We start from the raw sequence: 23,564 nt of genomic DNA, 5'->3' as shown, positions 1-23,564 counted from the left end.
GCTATAAGCCAAAGAAACTGAGCTGTGATACCAGGATGAACCACATGAATGGAGGATTGGGTATAAAACTCAAGGCTAATGAGGCAAAACTTTTCAAAAGGTGAGGGAGCACAGCAATAGAAACGATGCATCTACTTTTACATGTAATGACTATAAACAAAGTGTAAAGTATGTATCTCCTGGGGGGAAATGTTGTGTTTGTAACTACAGGAGGCAAAGATAAAATCTTAAGATGTTTATAGTGTAAGATGATACCTATCAAAACACTTAGTCTGAACAATTAAAGTCTCTCTCATCAACAAAACTATAAAGTGTATCTTTAGAGTCCAAATATGGAGGCAGAGTAATTTATGGTGACTAAAGTGCTACCTTTTGGTAAATCACATTTGACATTTACATATTGTAGTGTGTTAAGAGATTCTTAATCATGGGAGCTTTTCCCCCCCAGCAATGTCAACATGCAAGTCTTCATTCAGGCTTCAGGACCGGCCAATGTTACTGTGCTGCCTCAAAGGAAAGGTAAAGCACAACTTTTCTATTTTCAACTTTTAAAAAAATCTCCATGTGACCATGAAAATAAAAATGGTTTGGTAAAAATGTATACAACCTAACTCTCTGTATTCAAGAAGATATACATATAAGACAAAAAAATATAAAAAATAAACCAGCTTCTATCTACAAAACTGAGGAAGAGCTGCAAGTGCTTATCTCATTAACTCAGTACCAGTGTACTAATAAAAAACTCAAACCACTTAACATCTGTAAATATTTTACTTTAAATAATTAACATTGTCAAATAAAAAGCATTTGGTAACATTTTCCTTAACCACAATAAACATGTGCATTCGAGACATACACTCACTATATTGTAGTAAAGCATAAACTTAATCTTTTGAAAAACATCAAAGAACTCTGTAGAAGCCATTTTAATCATGATCCATTTAATTTAAGAATTTTGATTTCAGTTCATGTTAGTAAAACACAACATTTAGATCATAAGAAATAAGAATATCATTTACAGTAAATATTTCAGAATTAAGTAACAGATTGTCTCCTACTAAGTGATAAAAACTGTTTATGAAAGTTGCCACTACAAATGCTTTTGTGACATGTGTATAATGTCCTCATTAGTGTAAAGTAAAATGAGTAAGGTAAAGCAGAGACCTTGTTTTGGCCTTTTTAGGGGATCTGTGGACAAATGATACAACAATGAGTTTAATAACCAAATGCTTATTTTGATCAACAATTCTCAGAGCAACCCATGGATAGTCAAGGCAGTGGGAAGTCTGGACTCTCTGGGTATTACTACCAGGGTGTGTGGCGATCACTAGGTGGCACCAAAGTCCACCAATTCAACAACTCCTCTGCCATCAGTCAGTGTCTGAAAGGAAAGGAGGTCCACCTGTATGGAGACTCCACCGTCAGGCAGTGGTTTGAGTACCTTGATGCTTCACTTCCAGGTAGTTGATTCAAAGTGATTCCAGGCAACAGTTTAATTGTATTTATATCACAGCTTAATCTGCTCCTTTTTTCATACTTTCAGATGCTAAGGAGATAAACCGGAATAATCCGAAGAAATCAGGACCTTTCATGATATGGGATAATGCAAAAAACATCTTGGTGAAGTTCCACTTACACGGTCCTCCTCTTAGTATTTCCGTCCTTATCCCAACCAGTGAGCTGCGTTACATTGCCAATGAAATAGATGATGTAGTTGGTGGCACCAACACAGTTGTAATTTTTGGTATCTGGGCCCACCTCACTCCTTTCCCAATGCAATTCTACATCAGAAGGCTTTACGGCATCCGCAGGGCGGTGATTCGTCTGTTAAACAGGGCTCCAGACACGCTGGTGGTCATCAGGACTCCAAACCTCAGAGGTACAAACCCCTATATATTTGCCTTTAATGACTGGTATGCTATTCAACAGGACAAGGTGGTCAGAGCTGTGTTCAAAGGACTTAATGTTCAGCTGGTGGATGCCTGGGAGATGGTTCTGGCCCACCACCTACCTCACTACGTTCACCCACCTCCTCCCATCATTAAGAATATGATTAACATTATATTGTCCCACATGTGCCCCCAATAGTGCATTTAATAATAATAATAACTTTATTTATATAGCACTTATCTAAACAAGGTTACAAAGTGCTTTACAGAATGCATTCAATCAAACATAATAAAACATACATGAAAAGTGCTTCACAAAAGAATCAGGATAAAACATTGGTGAGTTATAAAAATGTATTCAATTAATTAAAGCAGGACATTAATTACTAATCAATCGTTAAAAAGGCCTTCTTATAAAAATGTGTTTGGAGCAAGGATTTCAAAATAGGAACAGTTTGCCAGCCTAATTTCTACGGGTAGGGTAACCCTTGGTAACCAGCCTAGATCTAGGAACGACTAATAAAGGTGCTCTTGATGATCTAAGATTTGGCTCGGAGCATAAGGGGTTAAAAGTTCTTTAATGTAAGGGGGGGGGGGGGGTTAAATCAACCCTGTAAGTAACGGGCAGCAAATGGAGGGAGGAAAGGATTGGGGTAATGTTTGACCTACAGTTTGCATTTGTTAAAGGGGTCATATTATGCTTTTTCTGGTTTTATCTGCTCTTTAGTGTGTTTTCCATGTGTCCTGTGCATGTTTAGGCACATCTATGTGCAAAAATTCAAAGTCCGCGGAAACGCGGCTTCTCCTACGTCCTCCTGTTAGCTTCAGCATCAGCTGCATGTAACGCTCGGTTCTAGCCCCCCTCGAAAAAAAATTGCCCGTGTGACATCTTGTCAGTGTGATATCACTGATCTAAGCCCATTGGCTCGTTGTGGCAAGCCCAGCAGCTCATGTTGCACGCCCATTAACTTCTGTAGCACGCCCACAATATGCCGCAGCCTGCGGTAGCACAGTAGTGCTAAGGTGCTAATGTTTTTGCTCCCTTCGGAGCCAAAGTGGCTGCATTCCCAATATGGTAAAAGAGGCGGGACATTTCCGAGAACCGTGCAGAGCGACTGACCAATTACAGCAGAGCCGACAGGCCGACCAATCAGATCAGACTTGGCACACATGGGGACTCTGAACGTGGGCACTTCAGAGCCTTAGAGAGAGAATCAGAAGAGAGCCGGTGCATGGAGCGGCAGTACATGAAAACAGACACTTTTTAACTTTAGCTATTGTGAACATACTTTAGTAGGTACATAGATTAAATATATGTAGGTACATATATTAAAATATATATTAAATAATATGCCCAAAAAGGGCATAATATGACCTCTTTAAAATCTGAGCAGCAGTATTCTGCACTTGCTGGAGGCTGGCCATTGAGGACTGACTAAAGTGAAAAGTGAGTTGCAGTCGCCCAAACGTGAAAAGACAAAGGCATGAATAAGCTTCTCAAGATCAGGGAAAGACAGAGTTGATTTAATTTACTAATGTTTCTTAGCTGGTAGTAGCAGGATTTAATGAGATTATTGATGTGCGGAATGAAGTTAAGGTGTGAATCAAATGTAATACCTACATTTCTACCTGTAGATTTTATATTGGGTGTTAGACCGGACCAAAGAGCGGCTTGAATTTGCTTGCTGTATGATCGGGGCCAAAGAAAATGACCTCTTGTCTTCCCTGTATTTAGCTGCAGACAATGACAGCTCATCCATTTCTCAATGGGGGCCATGCACTCCACTAAATTGTTTAAGCAGCTGATATTGTCTGACTTGAAGGACATGTATATTTGCGCATTATCAGCATAACAGTGATAGGAGACCCCCTCAAAGTGATTCATAATATTTCCTAGTAGGAGCATATGAAGGGAAAACAAGACTGGACCAAGAATTGAGCCCTGTGGCAGACCGTACGTCATGGGGGCCGAGGAAGAAACAAAATTACCAATTGAGACAGAAAATCCTCTATTTGACAGGTATGACCCAAACCATTTGAGTGCGGTTCCGGTGATGCCCACACACTGATTAAGTCTATTGGCTAGAATTTTATGATCAATAGTATCAAATGCTTAGGTCCAACAGCAATATAACCAAACATTCCCCATTATAAGCGCTCATCAGCAAATCATTTGTAGCCCTGATAAGAGCAGTTTCGGTACTGTGTCGTTGGAAGAACCCTGATTGAAACTTGTCGCAGATGTCATTATTGTTTAAAACAGATGTGAGCTGGCTAAAAAAAAAACACCTTTTCAACCTTTTCAAGAACCTTAGATATGCACGAGAGTTTGGAAATGGGTCTATAATTCTCTGAAAGTGATAGATCAAGGTTAGGCTTTTTGAGTAAGGGCTGGATGCTTGCTTGTTTAAAATGATTGGGAAAAGTTAATGATGTAAAGTAAGCTGGAGCCAACTGTACCAATAACCTCTTTCAGGAGTGAGGTGGGTAAGACATCAATAGGGCTTGAGGTGGTACGCATGTGAGACACAGTGTCGATAAGCTCAATAAGAGAAATTAATTGAAAATGGCTGAGCAGTTCAGAGCGGACAGGATAATCATAAATATGTGCAGTTGTTGTTGGTACAATATTAGACCTAACATTCATGATTTTTTTCAGGAAAAAAAATAAGAACTAGTGTTTGAGGAAGCTGACAGAGCTGGGGGGCAGGGTTAATAAAACCCTTTTCACACATACGGAAATCTCCTGAAAAAATCTGGGGATTAGGCTCCCCGGAGGGGCTTTAGGCTATGTGTGAACACACACAGCCAAATTTTTCGTGCAGACTTTACACGGAGTTACTCCGACCAGACCCCTAGTATTTTTTTCGCAGATAGTCCGAGTAAGAACGCTGCAGCAAATTCTCCGGGGCAAATGGGAAGAGAATGACGTTTATACAGTGACTGCTGCACGGTGCATAAAGTGTCTGCACGTGACCACTACGATCTTGGTGCACGTAATTAAAAGGTTGCATTAAGTTTTCTGTTCATCAGTATATTGTTCTCTGCTCTTTTGTGGATGTTGTCATTCCATTGGATTACACATAGCATCGATTTAAAGTAAAATATTCTCATTATAGCATCGTGTAGCGGACTCTGTTGCTTCGGCCGCTACTTCTAAAGCTATTAACTAAGTCAACTAAGTCACTGTGTTGAGATAGTAAAGATGGAATTTGTTTTAGTTGGCCAAGGGAAAAAGATTAAAGATATGTGAACAAATAGTACTGATGGGGTATTTTGGGGCAGTATTAAACACAGTGCTGAAGTAGACACTCAAATGATCTGAGATAAAAACGTTTTCCAAGGCCAAACCTAGAGTGAAATCTAAATCTAATGTGTGGCCCCTGTTGTGAGTTGGCCCAGATACATGCTGTACTAGGTTAAAAGACTCAGTGATTTTTAAAAACTCAGTTGAAAGACCATTAGAGGGATCATCAATATGGATATTAAAGTCACCAGCAATAATAAGTTTGTCAAAGCCAGCAAATTCATTTAAAAAACTATCATTGGACCCGGAGTCCCTATGGCAATATTCAACGTCCTCGACAAACTGATAACCAAGTTTATATGGCAGAACAAGAAACCAAGAGTAAGACTTAAGACACTATTACTACCAAAGCAAAAGGGGGGGCTTAATTTACCTAACCTCAAATACTACCACTGGGTGGCACAACTGAGGACCTAGTAGCATGGATAACTAACGATATTGATACCGGCTGGGTCAGTATAGAACAAAATTCATGTCCAGACATCCCTTTAGGGGGGCTTCCATTTCTAAGCCAAGTGATCTGGAAGAAGTTAAAAATAGAGAATAAATGGATAAAATTCACAATGAAGACTTGGCTGGATATAAAAAAAAACAATTTCATCTTTTTAATTCCAGGACATTTAAGCAGCTATTCCAGGATTTTTACCTATTAAAACTGTTAAGCTTCAGAAAATGGTCGGACAAAGGTTTAACTACCGTTAATCAGCTCTTTCAAGGGGAAGTATTGAAATCTTACGAACACCTCCAGAGAGAATTTGGTTTATTAGGGATGGATGTTTTAAGATTTCTCCAGTTACGACACTATCTACAGACGCATTAAGACTGGGAGCCGTGTGTAAGTTACCATCGAGTTTAGAAAGAATCTTTATGTTGACTATGGAGGGAGTGTTGAAAAAGAATCTTATTTCCCATCTCTACAGATGGTTTCAGGGTAAGGACACAGGAGACACTTTACAAACGAAACAGAAATGGGCATTAGAAATGAATACTATTATTACTGATGAAATGTGGGAAAAGACATGTCTTTCTGGGCATAAACTAACAAGCAGTCCTACCTGGAGGGAGTCTGAATGAGAATATTTAAAACCCCTTCTTTGATGGCGAGATACAGCAACACATCAGAGCTTTGCTGGAGAGAGTGCAGGAAGATAGGAGACCATACTTATAATATCTGGGATTGTCCCAAATTGAATAAATACTGAAGAGATATTCAGGCAGAGACCAAGAAAATTCTGGGGCTTGACTTGCCATTAGAACCAGCATTTTTTTATACTGGGGAACACTCAAGAAGAAATAAACACAAAAAACAGACATATTTACTCTGAGTGTTGCTGTTGATCGCAAAAAAAAATATTACAGTGTTGTGGAGAAATGTAAAGCCACCTACTGTACAACAATGGAGGGAAAGGTTAAAAAGTGTTTATGAGATGGAGAGCATAACAGCCTGACTTCAACTAAAGACAGATGTTTTCAAAAATAAATGGGAACCGGTACTACTTCATTTGCCAAGATAAATTAAGATCACAACTGCATAACTCCATTAGATGGGCACTGGGAATGTACTTTCTACTTGCAATAGGTGTTGGACGGAGGAAGTCAAGAATATGAGGATACATATGCTTAAACATATTGGGTATTAAGTATTGGCTGAATTGAAGTTTTGAGAGATACCTGTGCATGTGGTACATTTATGGACTGACCAGATAAAAGATTATCAGTGTCTTGTGTTTTGTTTTTCCACCTGCTGTACGACCCATATTTTGTTTGTTTTTGTACATGTATGCATTTTGATATGATTGAAATGAACAAAGCAACTTTGAAACAAAGCTCAAGTTAAAAAAACAAAACAAAAAAAACACTACCATTGTGTCCAGGCGGGCGGTAGATCATTAGACAGAGGATGGGTGAAGTGTAGCAGTTTTTAAACATTGAGGCCTCAAAGCTAGAGAATGTATCTGTTGAAATAGGGCAACAATTAAAACAATTTTAAAAGACAACAGCTAGACCACCACCTCGACCACTTGCTCTGGGTGAGCTGAAGTAGTTGTAATTAGTAGGACATAGCTCAAGCATCTGGCTGTGGTCGCCAGGTAACAGCCAGGTCTCAGTTAAAAATAAAAAGTCTAGATTCTTGGAGGAAATAAGATCGTTCAGAATTAAATATTTTTTGGAGAGAGACCTTACATTCAAGAGAACCAATTCCACAGGGATACTTTGGTGGCTAGAGGGGGCGGTCTCTATAGGGACTAAGGTACAGATCCTAGGGGCTGTAGGCATATTGATGTTATTTTTGAAGGCCTATTGTTTATTACAACCTGTGTATCAAATGTCGTTGTATTTTGATGTAAGGGAGTATAGGGCTAACAGCTGGTAGTTGACAGAGAATACCACATGAGGGAGGTGGTGAGCATTTTTCAGGATGGGGTTGTGACTGTAAAAAACATGTTGTGTGTCAAAGTATGTACACCCAAACTGCTAGGATGTATTCCATTTCCATCTCTCCCATAAAAGGAGGGGCGATTCCAAAAGAGGTTTAAAATTATCAATGAAAGCAGGACTATTATGGACTGCCCAGGTAGACTGCAGCCATGTGTGGAGACTGAAGATGCGGCAAAAACGACCGGCACCTCGGCCTAGTGGAGGAATGGGGCCGGAGACAAAAACACACCTGCCACATGAATCCAGCGAGCGAAGGAGTCTGTTAAAGTCATATTTTAATATTTCTGAAGATCGCTTTGAAACATCATTGCAGCCGATATGTAAGATGATGTTCGTAACGCGTGGGTGTTTTGCCAAGAGACTGGGGATCCTATCCAGTATGTCCAACACCATTGCGCCTTGAAAACAGTATGTCACCGCTGATCTTCTCCTGACATGGCCCACTATGGAATCACCAATAACCAAGGTGTTCGGCTCCATCGCTAGCGATGCAGGATCCGCTCGCTGCAAGGAAGCAGGTGAGGGAGGATGATTTGCTGCAGATCGCCGTGAAGCCAGAGTGTAGTTCAGCTTCGAACGGTGGGTAGTGGGACGGGAAAAGGCCCCCTGCAGGGTTCGGTGGAGAAGCCCAGGTAGGTGGAAATCCAGCAGGGTTGCATAGTACCATGTAGACTGAACATTTCATATGGATTTTCCAACTGGATTTCCGTGTTTGAGGGGGTGTGATAAAAGATGCATATTGAATAGAGAAGTCAGGACAAGAAATGACACTGTTGATGGAATGTGTGAGCTTTGTGGGCCTCTATTTTCCATAGTATTTCCTGGTGGCTATGGCTGACTCTGAATACTGGAAATGGGGGATCGTCAAATGGACTGATCATGAATCCTTCTTTGACCTCTTTTTCCAATAGGGAGTCGACAATTTCAGTTTGATGAGGTCATCGCTGATATCAATGGGGCAGACCAACTGAAGGGGTTTTAATTCTGAGAAATGTTTTCTTTCTAATCATTTCTTTTATATTTAAGTTACTGGTACAATATCACTTAATTATTGAAAGTTAATTTGGTTTAGTAAATGATCTGAGGTTACTTTAGGGGTTTATTTTGATTTATTTTCTTCAAGAGAAAAGTGTAAACCCACTATTTGAGTTGTGCTGCACCCAGCATCAGTGGCTACAAGCCTACAACCAATCATCATTATTTTGTGCGCTCTGAATCAACAAATAAACATCAAGTTCCTGGTTGAGAGCACACCAAAACAACAAAAGCCTAAACATGCAATTCTAAAAAACAAATGTAACGGGAAATGTATGTGCCTCCTGGAAATGTACTAGACTGTTAGTGATGCACACGAAGATTATAATTACAGATCCTCCCTGGATCCACACCGAGAACTGTCCTTATCAGGTTTCTTTTTTATCTTAGCATTGCCACAGTGGGTGCGTCATAACTTTGTAACTGAATGTCTATATAGTGTGGAGTTGGACTGCCCTTCTCTGGGCTTTGCTGCAGACTTATCTTTCAATCTGTACATTTGTAAAAGGAATAATAAAATGCCAACAAATACAACTGAATGACTCAAAGATCTTTTATTAAACAATCTCTCATTACAGAAATTTCCAGCACACATATCAATTCATAGTCTCCAGTTCAGGGGACACTTAAGGGCCCAAAAAATAAATTATGATCCAAACGCAAAATCAGAAACATTCCAGTAGATGTGAAGTCATTTAATTGAGATAAAAGGAAGGCTAGATATAAGTCTATAGTTAGCTAATGTTATTGAATCAAGAGTAGGCTTTTTAAGAAGAGGTTTAATTACAGCTGTTTCAAATGACTGTGGTACAGTCATCTCCCCAGTATAACTTTAAACCCTCATACAAGAACACGCATACCTTCACCTGAACAATGAACGAGCACCACCCTAAACAGTCTCACCTTTCAATACATTCAAACGAACCATGTTGAGAGACCACATTCCTGTAGTTCAGGATGTTCTTAACATGTCATTCTCAACCTTTCACCATATAGTAGTAGTAAGTAGTAATGATCAGTCTGAAATAAAGGCTACTGTTTGTTTTGTGCTGATGTGATTAATATATTGTAACTAAAATTCAACAATGACATATGATCTGATTTAATAGTGCTCTGGCCAGAGTTTTCAGATTGTGAAATATAAAGCACATGTTGTAGGTATGCAAGTTATGTAACAAGATCATTCTCTGATGTTGATGATCACAGAAGGATTCAAAAAGGTTTTTTCAAAGAGTTATATACAGTTCATATTACAAAAAATGGATTCTGGATCTTTTACTTGGTTTGACTGTCATGCACAGGGGTGGGCAACTGGTGGCCCCATCAACCCTCAATGAGGCCCTCAGGTCAATTTTTACATATCAAGTAATTGGAAACATGAAGAAAAAATCACAAAATCTGCTATGAAATCATGAAAACCAGAAATAGTGCCCATCCCTGTCATGCGTGTATTAAGTTTCAGATAAAAGATATAAACATTTAGTAAAACATTTTTATTTATTTTCCATATGGGTGCCTCCGCCACCTTGACATATTTCAGTGCTCAATGGAGATGCGTTGTTTATGCAAAGTTTATGCTTCAGGCCCATACTTGAGTTACTGTCAAACTGGTTTTCATCTGTTCAGTTGTTGTTCAGCTGGTGTTTTTAATATATGGATGGATACGTAACCAAAGGTTAAATGTAAGGAGGCAACATTCTTATGAAGGGCATCATTCATCTTGATAATAGAACTTCTAACCTTGATGACTTTATGAAGCTTCTTTATCACTTTTTTGACGCTTCTTGTTATGACAGGTTGTCTTGTTTTCTGAGTAAAAGGTTTACTTTTTTTAAATTTGGATTTCCGTCACATCATCGCTGACATCACTGGGGCAGACCAACTGAAGGGGTTTTAATTCTGAGAATTTTTTTATTTCTAATAATTTCTTTTATATTTAAGTTACTGGTGCAATATCACTTAATTATTGAAAGTTAATTTGATTTAGTAAATGATCTGAGGTTACTTTAGGGGTTTATTTTGATTTCTTTGCTTCAAGAGAAAAGTGTAAACCCACTATTTGAGTTGTGCTGCACCCAGCATCAGTGGCTACAAGCTTCTTTATCAGTTTTTGACGCTTCTTGTTATGACAAGTTGTCTTGTTTTCTGAGTAAAAGGTTTACTTTTTTTTAATTTGGATTTCCGTCACATCACAGAGATTTCACCACTGTGTTCACTCCAAATTAATGTCTTCTGAGGTAAGCCGTAATATTCTTTATTTTGTTTGGGTGTACCTTATGTTTAATTTTATAGACGCTGGGAAAACAACATGTTTCCATTAGTATCTACTTTGAAGGTATTTTTTTTAACGTTTTCTGTACCTCTTTTCTGCTGCATGCTTTAACCTTCTTGCGTCTGATTTTTGTTTTTAATTGAACCCCTGTATCACATTTACTTGTTTTGTTACTGGATACTTTAGGGATAGGAAATACTCTTCACTGTTGGAGTTCAAACTCTGATATAAAACCCCATGTCATATATCATACTTTATCAATCTATGATCCCATCAGTTTAAAAGAATATGTTCAGTTTGATAAATCTAGTTAAAAATAGTCCTCCATTTAGAGGTAGTACAGTGCCATCAAAATATATTTAAATGCCCAAAAATAAGTGTCGTCATTCGGGAAGCATGAGCTATTTGAACAGTTTCAATTAAATTACTGTAGACATGGTATCATATATGCTGAAGCTGTGAGACACAGAGTTGATGAGCTTAATTTAATGTTGTCTAAAATTATACATCATGATTTTTAGAATCATTGATTTTTTTATCTACAAAGTAACAAGTGAAACTGAAGAAAAAACATTGAGGAATAAATGGAATAGAATTATAATCTGAAATGTAAATGTACTAAAGTATAAAGTAACAAAATAGTACCAATTAAAATGTCTACTTAAAAACAATCTTTAGTTAGGTATTAAGGTCTTTTACCTGCTTTTTGTAAAGTGTGTCAAGATAACACTTGTTATGAGTTGAGGTTATACAAATTAAATTGATTGATTGATTGATTGATTGATTGATTGATTGATTGATTGATTGATTGATTGATTGATTAGGCTAAATGTACATGTTTCCTTTGTGCCTCCATTACTGTGTGCCTGCAGGTAAACTAACCCTACCTTAAGTCAACCTTTTGTCCTCAAGTGACGTCAGTACATTTCATAAGACCATGTAACCTTGGCACAACTGATTGTGAGAATTTGACCATCAGTATGAACATTGTAATTATGTTCCTGTCAAACCTCAAGCACCAAAAAGTTGTTTTGTTGTACACTCCCTGTTTGGTAACATATAATTACCTTAATTTATGACCTTACTTGTCTGTGCTGCTGCAACCCCCGAATTTCCCCTCTGGGGATCAATAAAGTACTATCCTATCCTATTCTATCCTATTATCACATTCTCGATTGACTAGATTAGTTTGATGTTGGTAGTGAGACATGATGACACTATAAATATTCAGAGGTTTTTATGACTGTGTTAAGTGACTTCCAGAAGAATTCACATTATAAACTTAACACTGAGTCTGTTTCCCCTTTTTGTTGTTTTAATCCAGTACCAGAGGAGGACTCACCATGTGGCTAAAAGGTTTTATAAGTAACCATGTCAACATGAAACTTCTGAAGACCTGTGTCATCCTTCTCCTTCTGACTGTGTTGTTCTTTACACTAAGAAACATGGACCTGCTGCAGGTGAGAACTGGGATAAGTGGCAACAATGTTTTTTTGTGAATCAGATTAAAGGGTACTATTTTCAACAGTGTCTTTTAATGTACTAAAAGGCCTCATTCACCAAGATCTGTGCGACAATTTACACATAAATAAAGTAGAAATCAAGTATGTCCTCTGTAATTGTCTCTCTGAGTCATGACTGTCTATTAGTGAGAAGCAAAGTCCTGCTGGCTGTGTTGTTGTTGTTGTTGGAGCCGTGTTTACATCGTGTTTACAATGGATAAGATGGCCTTGAGTATAAAGCTGTTTTAGTCAGGACTGAACAACACACTGTTTATTTAAATGTCAGATAAGTGTCTTTAGGTCACGACCTTTCTGTGTCAATTTATATGCAATATGAAGATAAGAGTTAACCAGTGTGCTAGTAGTCATATATAAGCTCAAGTCCATTTACAATTTCTGTTTAATTACTACAGCAGCACAAAATTGTTAAATGGACTTATATAGCGCTTTTCTAGTCTTCTGACTACTCAAAGCGCTTTCACACTGCATGTCACACCTAGCCACACCCTGACGGCAAAGGTTGCTATGTAGTGACATTATCAGAAGTAACTAATCCCATTCATACGGCGCTGATGAAGGGGTTAAGTGTCTTGACCAAAGACACATCAGACATGTTGCTGCAGGAGCTAGGGACAAACAATCAACCTTGCGCTTGAGAGATGACGACTCTACCAACTGAGCCACAGCCGCATCTAAAATAGAACTTACCCCCGGAACCCCCTAGGCCAGGGGTGGGCAAACTTTTTGACTCGCGGGCCACAATGGGTTCTAAAATTTGACAGAGGGGCCGGGCCAGGAACAGATGGATGGAGTGTTTGTGTGAACTAATATAAATGACATGTAAAAGCCATGACATGAACGGATTTGGCCTTTAACAGGTAGCAAAGCATGAATATGCAAGGCTCATTGTACAAATTGATTTCCAAATGCATTCATTTAATTAATTTAAATTTTAATAAACACAGTAGAGAAACTCACGTTCAGTTTCAGTGGGAACAGTGTTGCTGATCTCCCTTTTTTGCCAGTGCATTAAAGTCTGGAGTTAGTTTTGTAGTGGTAATTCTCAGGATAGATCCGAGGTGTTGGTCAGTTAACTTGGATCTGTGAGGGGCTTTGTTGATGTTCATGACGCTGAATAAACTGATTTTTTCAAACTGGCCTTGGCTCTCCAGACACAAGAGACCTGCTGTCTCTACCACGCATTCTTTTAAAAACTTGCCTTCGGAGAAAGGCTTGCTAGCCTTTGCTAATTTGAATGCCAGCAAAAAACTTGCCTTGGTAGTTGACTCTTGAATTGCAGTTTTTTGGTGAAAAAAATGTTGCTGAGTCTGTAAATTATCCTTCAACCTCTGAGCCGCAGCCGCCCGTTCTTGCGGGGACTGCTTGCTAGCGTAGTTAGCATGCTTCGTAGCAAAGTGACGGCTGATATTGTACTCTTTGAAAACTGTGACAGTTTCTTGGCATATCAGGCATACAGCCTTTGATCGGACTTCAGTGAAAAAATATTTAGTTGTCCACTCCGTATTAAACACTCGGCATTCACTGTCCACTTTTCTTTTCTTTGATCCGCTCATTTTTACAGAAGGGCTCATACGGGTTCACAGGGCAAAGTGAAAAAGTTAAGAAGGGAGTAATACACCACACTCTGAAGTGCGCCATCTATTGGGGAAACGTGGGCATTACAGGGGAAAACGAACTAGGTTTAATTATGATAAAATTTAATTTAATAATAATATAATTTGGACAAGTTCGGCGGGCCGGATTAAAAAGCCCAACGGGCCGTATATGGCCGGCAGGCCGTAGTTTGCCCATGCCTGCCCTAGGCGGTTCTGTGTCCTCCTGCCATAGTCTCATAAAATCCTGTGAGAAACACTCTAGACTAATGCTTTGAATTGGAAATTACAATTAAAAAAAAAAATCAAAGACACGATTTAGCTACAAGGTTGTAGATAATAATGCACTTTTTCAGACTTATGTACTAAAGCTAGAATCATAGCCTATATCTCCAGTGAAAGGATATGAACAATAGGCTGGTCTGAGCAATGAAACTCCCGGGCTTCTTGCCTTCTTCCCCTAGTAAAAGACTATTGCCCTTAGGCATCGTTTTAGAGACATTTCAGTGACTTCCAGCAGCTTACAGTTCACAAATCAACAGTTATGATTAATCCTTATTCTTTTAGAAAAATCACTTATCTTTTATCTTATCTTATCTTGGGGCGGCAGTAGCTCAGTCTGTAGGGACTTGGGTTGGGAATCGGAGGTGAAAACTGAATGTCTATCATGAACCCTGGATGGGGAAATTCTGGTTTTACACTCTCACACATGCACAAACAGGACCTGTGGACATGCATCAGTGAAGAGATGTCAGAGTGGGGCTATAACACAGAGAGCGGCCCAGACTGAGCTACTGCTGCCCTCTTACTATGACATCAATTGTTGTTGAATTGTTCAAAGAGTTAGATTCTGGCTTCAGGTGAATGATACAACTTCCTTCATAGGCTGTTTATAAAAAGTGTAAATGGCCACATTGAAGTCACTTATTATTGTTTTGGGCGTCCTGTGCTGAAGCTTCAGTCTCTCTGACCATCACCAGCTGATTCTCTTAAAGGGACTCTGGCTTTCTGTAATTAAATATTAAGACCCTGATGCCAGCCCATCACCCTACACAAACGTTAAGACCTCAGGGGATGGCTGGTGCAGTGCTTCTCATCTCCAGCTCCTCAGCTGGTCCCATTCTTACCCTGGATGTGTCTGTCTCAGGCTCACTAACAGCAGCCTCAGTGCAACAACTGGCTGAGAGCTGAATGTTAAACAGTCTGCTGTGTGTGTCATCAAATCTGAAACCTTTTGTTTCCTAGCTTTACTCATCATATCCTGAAACACTGTGTCACTGACCGAGCTTGAAACAAGTTTGGAGTGATAGTGGGGCGGCAGTAGCTCAGTCTGTAAGGACTTGGGTTGGGAATCAGAGGGTCGCCGGCTCAAGTCTCAGCACGGACCGAGCCTGGAAATTGGCCTGGTAGCTGGAGAAGTACCACAGCAGTCCTCTTCCTGGGCACTGCCAAGGTGCCCTTGAGCAAGGCACCCAACCCAGCTCAGGAGCGCCCACTGTGGGCAGCCCACTCACTCTGACACCTCTCCATTAGTGCATGTCCATAGGATCTTGTTTGTGCATGTGTGTGTCTTTCAGCCTATGTTTGTGTAGCATGTTTACTAGACAGAGTGTAAAAAACAAATTTCCCCTCACAGGATCAATAGAGTCTAAATTATTCTTTCAGTTTATTTTATTTAAGTAAATTTGTTCAATGCATCTTTGTCACCATCTGTCTTTTTCAACCCCTTTCCAGCTATATTATGAAGAAAACTCTACCATCATCAACAAGAAAGTGACCTCTGATCCTTCCACTGCTCCTTCCACTGCTCCTCCCACTGCTCCTTCCACTGCTCCTCCCAGGCCTGATGATTTCTGCACCTTTAAGCCACTGTCTTTGGCAGATGCTGAGGAGGAACGCATGTTATTAGATTCCATTGCTTGGCCTGAATCTCCACGTCCGCCACCTTTTTTTTTATTAAACCAGACAAGTGATCCCGCCCACAGCACCTTCACCATTCTCCCAGGGAGGGGTGGAGTAGAGCGGCATGTAGGAGACCAGCTGGAAGTTATGATACAAATGTACGACTTCCAAGGTAACCCCAAGAAGTCTGGAGGAGATCTCTTACTTGCCCGGTTGCACAACAGGGCACTTGAAGCAGGTGTGGCTGGGCGAGTGGTGGATCACCTTAATGGCTCCTACTCTGCTGTATTCTCTTTACTCTGGGAAGGAAGTGCACAGGTTGAGGTAAAGTTCAAGGCTTAATTATTATTATTAGTATTGTAAAACAAGTGATGGTAAAGGAATCACCTAATGTTATTGTCCTGTAGGTCATTTAATTCATGGAATCTAAACCATTTCCCCTGACCCTCTTTTGCCAACAAGCAACAACATAAAAAGTTTAAAAAAAAAGACTAATGAGTCATTCCCCATTGATTCCCAAAATGCCCGACTTACAAACCAGCTTTGTACAAAATATAGTGTTTCCCACACATAGATGATACATGAGTGGGACGCCCAAGTACATTTCTGTCCCCCAAGTACATTTCCGACCTGTTTGTAATTTTCATTTTTTCAGATATAATACAGATTATACAGATGAATTATCTTGAAAACATTGATTTAACAATCAAGTGATACAGTAGTATCAGTACAGCTCAGTCTGTAGGGACTTGGGTTGGGAACCGGAGGGTTGCCGGTTCAGGTCACGGTGCTGACGAAATATGGAAGTTGGTCTGGTAGCTGGAGAGGTGCCAGATCACTTCCTGAGCACTGCCTAGGTGCCCTTGAGCAAGCCACTAAATCCCCTCCCCACCACATGTTGCATGATTAACAGAGTGTGAAAACAGAATTTCCCTTTCATCTTAATCTTAAATAAAAAATAGCAGGCAAAGGGTGTATGCTATAACTTGAAAACTCTCTTTTGTTTTATCAGGTGACGCTTGTCCACTCAAGTGAGGCTGTCACAGTTCTGCACAGGCTGAATAGAGAACATCCTGAAAGGGTTCTCTTTAAAAGCCTCTTCCGCTCAGGTTCAATCTCTGAAACTGCCTCCTGTAACGTTTGCCTACGTCAAACCAACCAGCCACAGTGCAACTACACTGATCTCCGTACAGGCGAACCTTGGTTCTGCTACAAGCCAAAGAAACTGAGCTGTGATGACAGGATTAACCACATGAGAGCTGGATTCAATGTAAGACTCAAGGACAAAGAGGAGAAGCTTTTCCAAAGGTGAGGGAGCACAGCAGTAGAAAAGCTGCATCTAGTTTTACATGTAATGACTTTAAGTATGTAGTATGTGTCACCTGGTGGAAAATGTTGTGTTTGTAACTACAGGTGGATGAAATCTCAAGATGTTTATAGTGTAAGATAATACCTATCAAAACACTTAATCTGAACAATTAAAGTTGACTCTCATCAACAAAACTATGAAGTGTATATTTTCATTCCAAATATGGAGTGATTTATTATGACTAAAGTGTTACCATTTGGTAAATGACTTCTGACATTTACATAATGTAGTGTGTTTAAGAGATTCTTAATCATGGGAGCTTTTTCCACCCAGCAAAATCAACCTGAAAGTCTTCATTCACTCTTCAGGGCCAGCCAATGTTACTGTGCTGCCTCCAAGGAAAGGTAAAGCACAACTTTTCTACTTCCACCTTTAAAAGATATCCATGTGACCTTGAAAATAAAAAATACTACACAATAAAAATAAAAGGTGACAATAGCTGTTTATCTCTGTGCCTTGTAGAAAGCATATCCCATATAAGGCAAAAATAAATAAATGAACCAGATTCCATCTACAAAACTGAGATAGAGCTGCAAGCGTTTACTTCATTCATGCTCAAAACAAGATTTATTTTATGCAAAATACGATAGGGGTTATCACAACCGGCTCACCTTTACAGGTACTCTCCCCTGCACCATCTGTGAGCCAGTGGAATCACTCTCTCCTTTTCCCTCCCTCAAGGCACCCCCTCCAAACTGGAAATGAGTTGAGTGGCTTATGCAGGTTTTCAAATTGGCACTCCCCTTCCTCGATGTTTCGTTGATTTAAGCCCATGACATCTCGGGGGGGGGGGGGGGGGGGGGGGGTTCGACGGTAGAACCAGCGTCCTGGTACTACCCTCGCAGTCCGCCACTCAACTCTGATGTTTTCCCTCCCCAGGTTTGCTCTGCCAGCGCTCATTCCGCTTTATCCAAATCCACCGGGATGTTGCCTCCGCCTGCTTGGTGATGTTGGCTATCAGCCGCTTCCTAGCCTGGCCTTCAATTCCAAGCAGTCCCAGAGCTCTCCAGAGCGACTGCCCTGCGAAGCCCCTGCAGCCGACCTCCACTGGCAGGTCCATGCCTTCCACCCATTACGCTGGCTGTCGAGGATGAGAGTCTGATATTTCTTGAGCTTGCGCTCATGTGCTTCCTCAATCCTCTCTTCCCAGGGTACTGTAAGTTCCATTAGGATCACTTGCTTGGTACCTTTAGACCAGAGGACAATATCGGGTCTGGGGTTGGTAAGGGTTATCTCCTCTGGAAATTTGAGCTACTGCTTAAGGTCAGCCCGCATCTCCCAGTCACTTGCCGTGCCCAGGACTCCTTTAGTCCTCAACTCTGCTGTTGTTGTTGCACTTTCCCCTGACCTGAGAAAGTGGATGAAACGAGGACCATCAGTAGGTTGTTTTGGCCTCTTTCTGGCCTGTTCCACACCAGCAGCCAGTTGTGTCAGGATCTGGTCGTGTCGCCACCTGAATTTGCCATCCGCCAGACTTGACCCACACGATGAGAGGACATGCTCCAGGCCTTCCACAGAGCGTTCGTTTCGGACAATCCCCATGTGTGGAGGTTTGATGGAGTCGGCAGGACATCATACACGGAACACAACAGAAACTTGATCCGGTGTTCTTCCATGCTCCAGATGTCCTTCCAAGTCAGTGCCCTTTCTCGCACACTCTCCCACCTCCTCCAGCTGCCCTGTTTGTTCATGGCTACCGCCTTGACATGTCTGCCTTCCTCCTCTGCCCTGCGTACCTCCCTTTGAACCATGCCACGGCGTTCCTTTGGATTAGTCTTTTTCCAGTTTGCCCTAGTGGAGCAACCCAGGCCTAGCCTGCCCTGGGCTACTGCCCCAATGATGTCAGCATGGTGAAGGCGATCCTCCGCCTCCCTCAGCGCTCTGCTGGCTGACCACTTGCGACCTGTTCTGACCTCAATGTCTGCCTGGCGAACTCTTGCATCTTTGCTGTCTCGCAGCATCATGGCCTGGCAGGTTTTTATTGCCTTGTACTCCTCCACTACTGATGTTACTGGCAGCTGCAGCTTGTTGCCTGTGCTGTACAGGCCAATGGAACAGAAGCTTCTTGGGACCCCCAGCCATCTCCTCAGATAAGTGTCAGGAGTGTGAAGAGATAGTTCTATTGTACTATTAAAAATGTTATCTATTTAACAACTGCAAAGTTTTGCTTTTAATAATTAATATTTTCTTATAAAAGGTATTCGGTAACTTTTCCTTAAAGAGCATATTGCAGGTTAAATCTTTTTGTAAATTAACACTTAATATTGTCTGATAAAGGTTGTAGAAAAAGTCAATGTTTGATTTGATATTTTATACAACACAAAAGGGCAAAAGATTAGAGGAGAAAGTGGCCGTTTTCTGTATTGCTGTTTAGAACGCTCTTTTTTTCAACATTGCGTCATATATGATGTCATCGTAAGTCTCAAGTGTAATAAGCAAGGTCAAGGAGAGACCTTGTTTTGGGTTTTTTTATGGGATCTGTTGACAATAAAACAATGACTTTAATAACATAAAGGTTATTTTGATCAATATTTCTCAGGGCAACCTGAGGTCAATCAAGGCAGTGGGAAGTCTGGACTCTCTGGGTATTACTTCCATGGTGTGTGGCGATCACTTGGTGGCACCAAAGTCCACCAATTCAACAACTCCTCTGCCATCAGTCAGTGTCTGAAAGGAAAGGTGGTCCACATGTATGGAGACTCCACCCTTAGGCAGTGGTTTGAGTACCTTGATGCTTCACTTCCAGGTAGTTAATACACATTAATTTCAGGTGACAGTTTAATATTACTTATATCACAGCTAAACTTGTTCCTTCTGTCATACTTTCAGATGCTAAGGAGATTAACCGGAATAGTCCCAAGAAAACTGGACCTTACATGATATGGGACAATGCAAAAAACATCTTGGTAACATACCGTGTCCATGGTCCTCCTCTTAGTTTTATCTACGTCCCAACCAGTGAGCTGCGTTACATTTCCAATGAAATTGATGGGTTGGTAGGTGGCACCAACACAGTTATAGTTTTTAGCATCTGGGCCCACTTCAGCCCTTTCCCAATTGAGCTCTACATCAGACGGCTTCAGAGCATCCGCAGGGCGGTGATTCGTCTGTTGAACAGGGCTCCAGACACACTGGTGGTCATCAGGACTGCAAACCTCAGAGGTTTAACACCTTCTGTATCGTTAAACTACAGTGACTGGTACACACTACAGGAGGACAAGGTGCTCAGAGCTGTGTTCAAAGGACTTAATGTTCGACTAGTGGACGCTTGGGAGATGACTCTGGCCCACCACCTGCCTCACAACATTCACCCAGGCCATCCTATTGTTAAGAATATGGTTAACATTCTCTTGTCCTACATATGCACCAAATAGGGCTAATAGATGTGCATTTGTTATGAGCAGGTTAAAGAACTCACTCTTTTTTACATTATATTACAGTATAGCAGGTAAACTCTGTGTTATCTGCAAAGACCCAATAGTAATCCATCACAGCACTTCGCAACATTTAGCAAAGTTACAGTGGCAAGGAAAAACTGCCTTTTTACAAACAGAAACCTTGAGCAAAAGCAGATTCATGTTTAACAGCCAACTGCTGAAACAGTGTTGGGCTTGAAAGTATGTGTTTTATTAGCAGTAACAGTTAAGTATGATAATAGACTGATCAGTCTAATATTAACATTAATAACAGTATGATGAAACAGTTAGGACTGCTTATGTTTGATCATGTGTATGTTTTTATCAGACCTCTGAAGGACTTTATATTTTTATTTTTATAAATCATGATTAAAATGATCATTTTGGTCATATAAAAAAACATGTTTGTTGTGTTGAACTTTCGTGCACAGCCTGAATACACCCTCTTTTTTTGAGAAATAGAAATATTGCATGCTGGTCCATCCATGCTCAAACTGCCTGCAATCCCTAAGTACAACGAGAAGAGATTACCATAATAGGGAAATGGGGAGCATCATTTAAAATGCCTATGAAGAGTAATAATGGTTTGAATATGAACTTATTGTTAATCACATTGTGTATTAATTTAGAGGGAATTAAAAGTAGTTGAAAAGTCAGTACCTTAGAAATTACCTCATGAAAAATGAAACAGAACCAATTGTTTACAGATTTTTCAAACAAAAAAAACGTGTTTTATTAATAAAGAATGATCTCTGTCTAAATGCATAAAAGACCTAGATGGTCTAATTAACATGCTACACAAACATAGGCCGAAATACACACACATGCACAAACAGGATCCTCTGGACATGCATTAATAATGAGGTCTCAGAGTGAGTGGGCTGCCCACAGCGATCGCTCCAGAGCAGTTTCGGGTTCGGTGCCTTGCTCAAGGGCACCTCGGCGGTGCTCAGGAAGTGGACTGATGCCTCTCCAGCTACCAGACCAATTTCCGGACTTGGTCCGGGGACTTGAACTGGCAACCCCTCCGATTCCCAACGGAATCCGACGTGAATCACTGAACGAACTAAACGAGAGCTCCGACATGAATCACTGACTGACTGAGAGGAAGAGCAGAGCTCTCGTTCAGTGAACGAACTGAACGTGTACTGAACGTACTGAACAGAACGGTCGGGGAAAATAAATGTGATTGTTTTAGCAGCTTTCAGTTTGCAAACTGTAACTTTATCCAACTAAATTCTCAGCTCATTGGTTTATTATTCACCACCGGCTGTTCTCAGTACGATCGCGAGCAGAACTAAACGTTCGGCCGTGTTTCAGTTTATTAAATTCTGATTCACAGACAGAGCTGCGGAGAAGTACTGAACGATTCGGTGAACGAATCTTTTGAACGAATCACTTTACTGAACTGATTCTACTGATTCAGTACACTGAAAAGAACTGCTTTTCCCATCACTAGCATACAGCAAGTGACTGTCCTCTGCTCTTAAAGCAAATTTTTCGAACCACTGTGCCGAGGCGTGGTTTGGTCACTTGACTAGTGACATTCGAAACAGTTGAGGGCTTCGAATGTCATACGAATCACCTGATTGGTTCGGTTTGTCATTTGAATCACTTGGCGGGATCAAGTATGTTCCGGGGTAGGCTATCCCTATTTAGTGTGGTTCATTTGAATTTTTTTCGAGAGTAGGTTGGTTTTTTCTCTGTTGTTGTTGTTGGTTGCTTAAAGAGTTAGTAGTGTTGTATCGGATTACGTATTTTGTAGAGAATCAGTGTAGATAGATAGACCCGGATAATAAGGTAATTACCAGTGTTATTTTGATTTCACCTGTAGCCTATTTACACTGGAAACCCCCTTAAGGGCAAGCCCTCAAGTACAATGATGTCGCTATAGAAAACATAATTACACAAATGTCCTTGATGTACATGCCTGTAGTAGCCAATGCCAAATTTCAATGGGGTGGACAATTACATATGAATGCATTCAAATTATGATTGACTTTGCTAACTGATTGTTTCACAGGTCCAGTGTATGCTGTTTGATTCGAGGCTGTCATACAGCAACAACACCTCGTCCATGCTGAGGCACTTGTAGCATATACAATTATAATACGGGGCACCAGCTTTAAGAATAAGCAAGAGACTATTAACCTTAATTATAGTAATGAATTAATAAATGAATCTGTCTCATATCATCAGAGTAAGTTCTCAAGCAGTTTAAAACCAGAAAAATACACAGACAAATTACTGAATTTTTATGTGTAAAGTTTAAAGGTCCCATATTATGCTTTTTCTGGTTTTATATGCCCTTTAGTGTGTTTTCCAAGTGTCCTGTGCATGTTTAGGCACATCTATGTGCAAAAATTCAAAGTCCGCAGAAACGCGGCTTCTCCTACCTCCTCCTGTTAGCTGTAGTATTAGCCGCATGTAACGCTCGGTTCTAGCCCCCCTCGATAAAAATTTGTCAGTCCAACGTCATTGTCAGTGTGAGATCACTGGTCCAAGTCCATTGGCTCGTTGTGGCAAGCCCAGCAGCTCATGTTGAAATTTCCGAGACGTGTGCTGAGCAACTGACCAATAATGACAGAGCGGATCGGCAGACCAATCAGAGCAGACTTGGCCCACGTGAGGTCTAACAGTGGGGGCTCAGCAGAGTGCATCTGACGGACTCAGAGCGCAGAGGGAGCAAGGAGGAGCAGTACATGAAAACAGACACTTTTTTCGGACTTTAGCTATTGTGAACGTACAAAAGTAGATACATAGATTAAATATACGAACCCCAAAGAGGGTATAATATGGGCTCTTTAATATAGAAAATGG

General features: G+C 40.6%; 2 protein-coding genes and 1 long non-coding RNA gene across 3 annotated transcripts; all 3 read left to right on the top strand.

Annotated features, from left to right (window-relative positions):
• Window positions 1–427: 427 nt before the first annotated feature.
• LOC132956435 (NXPE family member 3-like) lies at window positions 428–1,688 on the top strand. The gene is made up of 2 exons (XM_061029901.1): window positions 428–519; window positions 1,254–1,688. Exons 1-2 carry the CDS (start codon window positions 459–461, stop codon window positions 1,466–1,468), a joined length of 276 nt encoding a protein of 91 aa, XP_060885884.1. The 5' UTR covers window positions 428–458; the 3' UTR covers window positions 1,469–1,688.
• A 103-nt stretch (window positions 1,689–1,791) lies between these two features.
• Window positions 1,792–21,777, top strand: LOC132956422 (NXPE family member 3-like). Its single transcript, XM_061029883.1, has 7 exons — window positions 1,792–1,879; window positions 12,267–12,402; window positions 15,792–16,283; window positions 16,972–17,267; window positions 17,602–17,672; window positions 19,868–20,074; window positions 20,158–21,777. The coding sequence occupies exons 2-7, from the start codon at window positions 12,286–12,288 to the stop codon at window positions 20,700–20,702; spliced, it is 1,728 nt and encodes a 575-aa protein (XP_060885866.1). The 5' UTR covers window positions 1,792–1,879; window positions 12,267–12,285; the 3' UTR covers window positions 20,703–21,777.
• On the top strand, window positions 3,316–8,376 carry LOC132956438 (uncharacterized). Its single transcript, XR_009666026.1, has 3 exons — window positions 3,316–3,940; window positions 5,713–7,113; window positions 7,254–8,376. It is a non-coding gene; the product is annotated as an uncharacterized LOC132956438 (long non-coding RNA).
• Window positions 21,778–23,564: the final 1,787 nt, after the last annotated feature.

Source organism: Labrus mixtus, chromosome 22 (assembly GCF_963584025.1).
Source record: "Labrus mixtus chromosome 22, fLabMix1.1, whole genome shotgun sequence".
In the NCBI taxonomy this organism is placed as follows: Eukaryota; Metazoa; Chordata; class Actinopteri; order Labriformes; family Labridae; genus Labrus; species Labrus mixtus.
Note: the sequence above shows the minus strand (reverse complement) of the source record. Positions and strands in the feature narration are given on the sequence as shown.

What these genes read in the sequence shown, in the direction of transcription:
- LOC132956435 (XM_061029901.1), top strand. Translation starts at nt 459, where the DNA reads ATGCAAGTCTTCATTCAGGCTTCAGGACCGGCCAATGTTACTGTGCTG. An exon ending in TGTGCTGCCTCAAAGGAAAG is followed by an intron (nt 520 to 1,253) that starts GTAAAGCACAAC and finishes AACAATTCTCAG; the next exon opens with AGCAACCCATGGATAGTCAA.
- LOC132956422 (XM_061029883.1), top strand. Translation starts at nt 12,286, where the DNA reads ATGTGGCTAAAAGGTTTTATAAGTAACCATGTCAACATGAAACTTCTG. An exon ending in TGTGCTGCCTCCAAGGAAAG is followed by an intron (nt 17,673 to 19,867) that starts GTAAAGCACAAC and finishes AATATTTCTCAG; the next exon opens with GGCAACCTGAGGTCAATCAA. An exon ending in CCTTGATGCTTCACTTCCAG is followed by an intron (nt 20,075 to 20,157) that starts GTAGTTAATACA and finishes TCATACTTTCAG; the next exon opens with ATGCTAAGGAGATTAACCGG.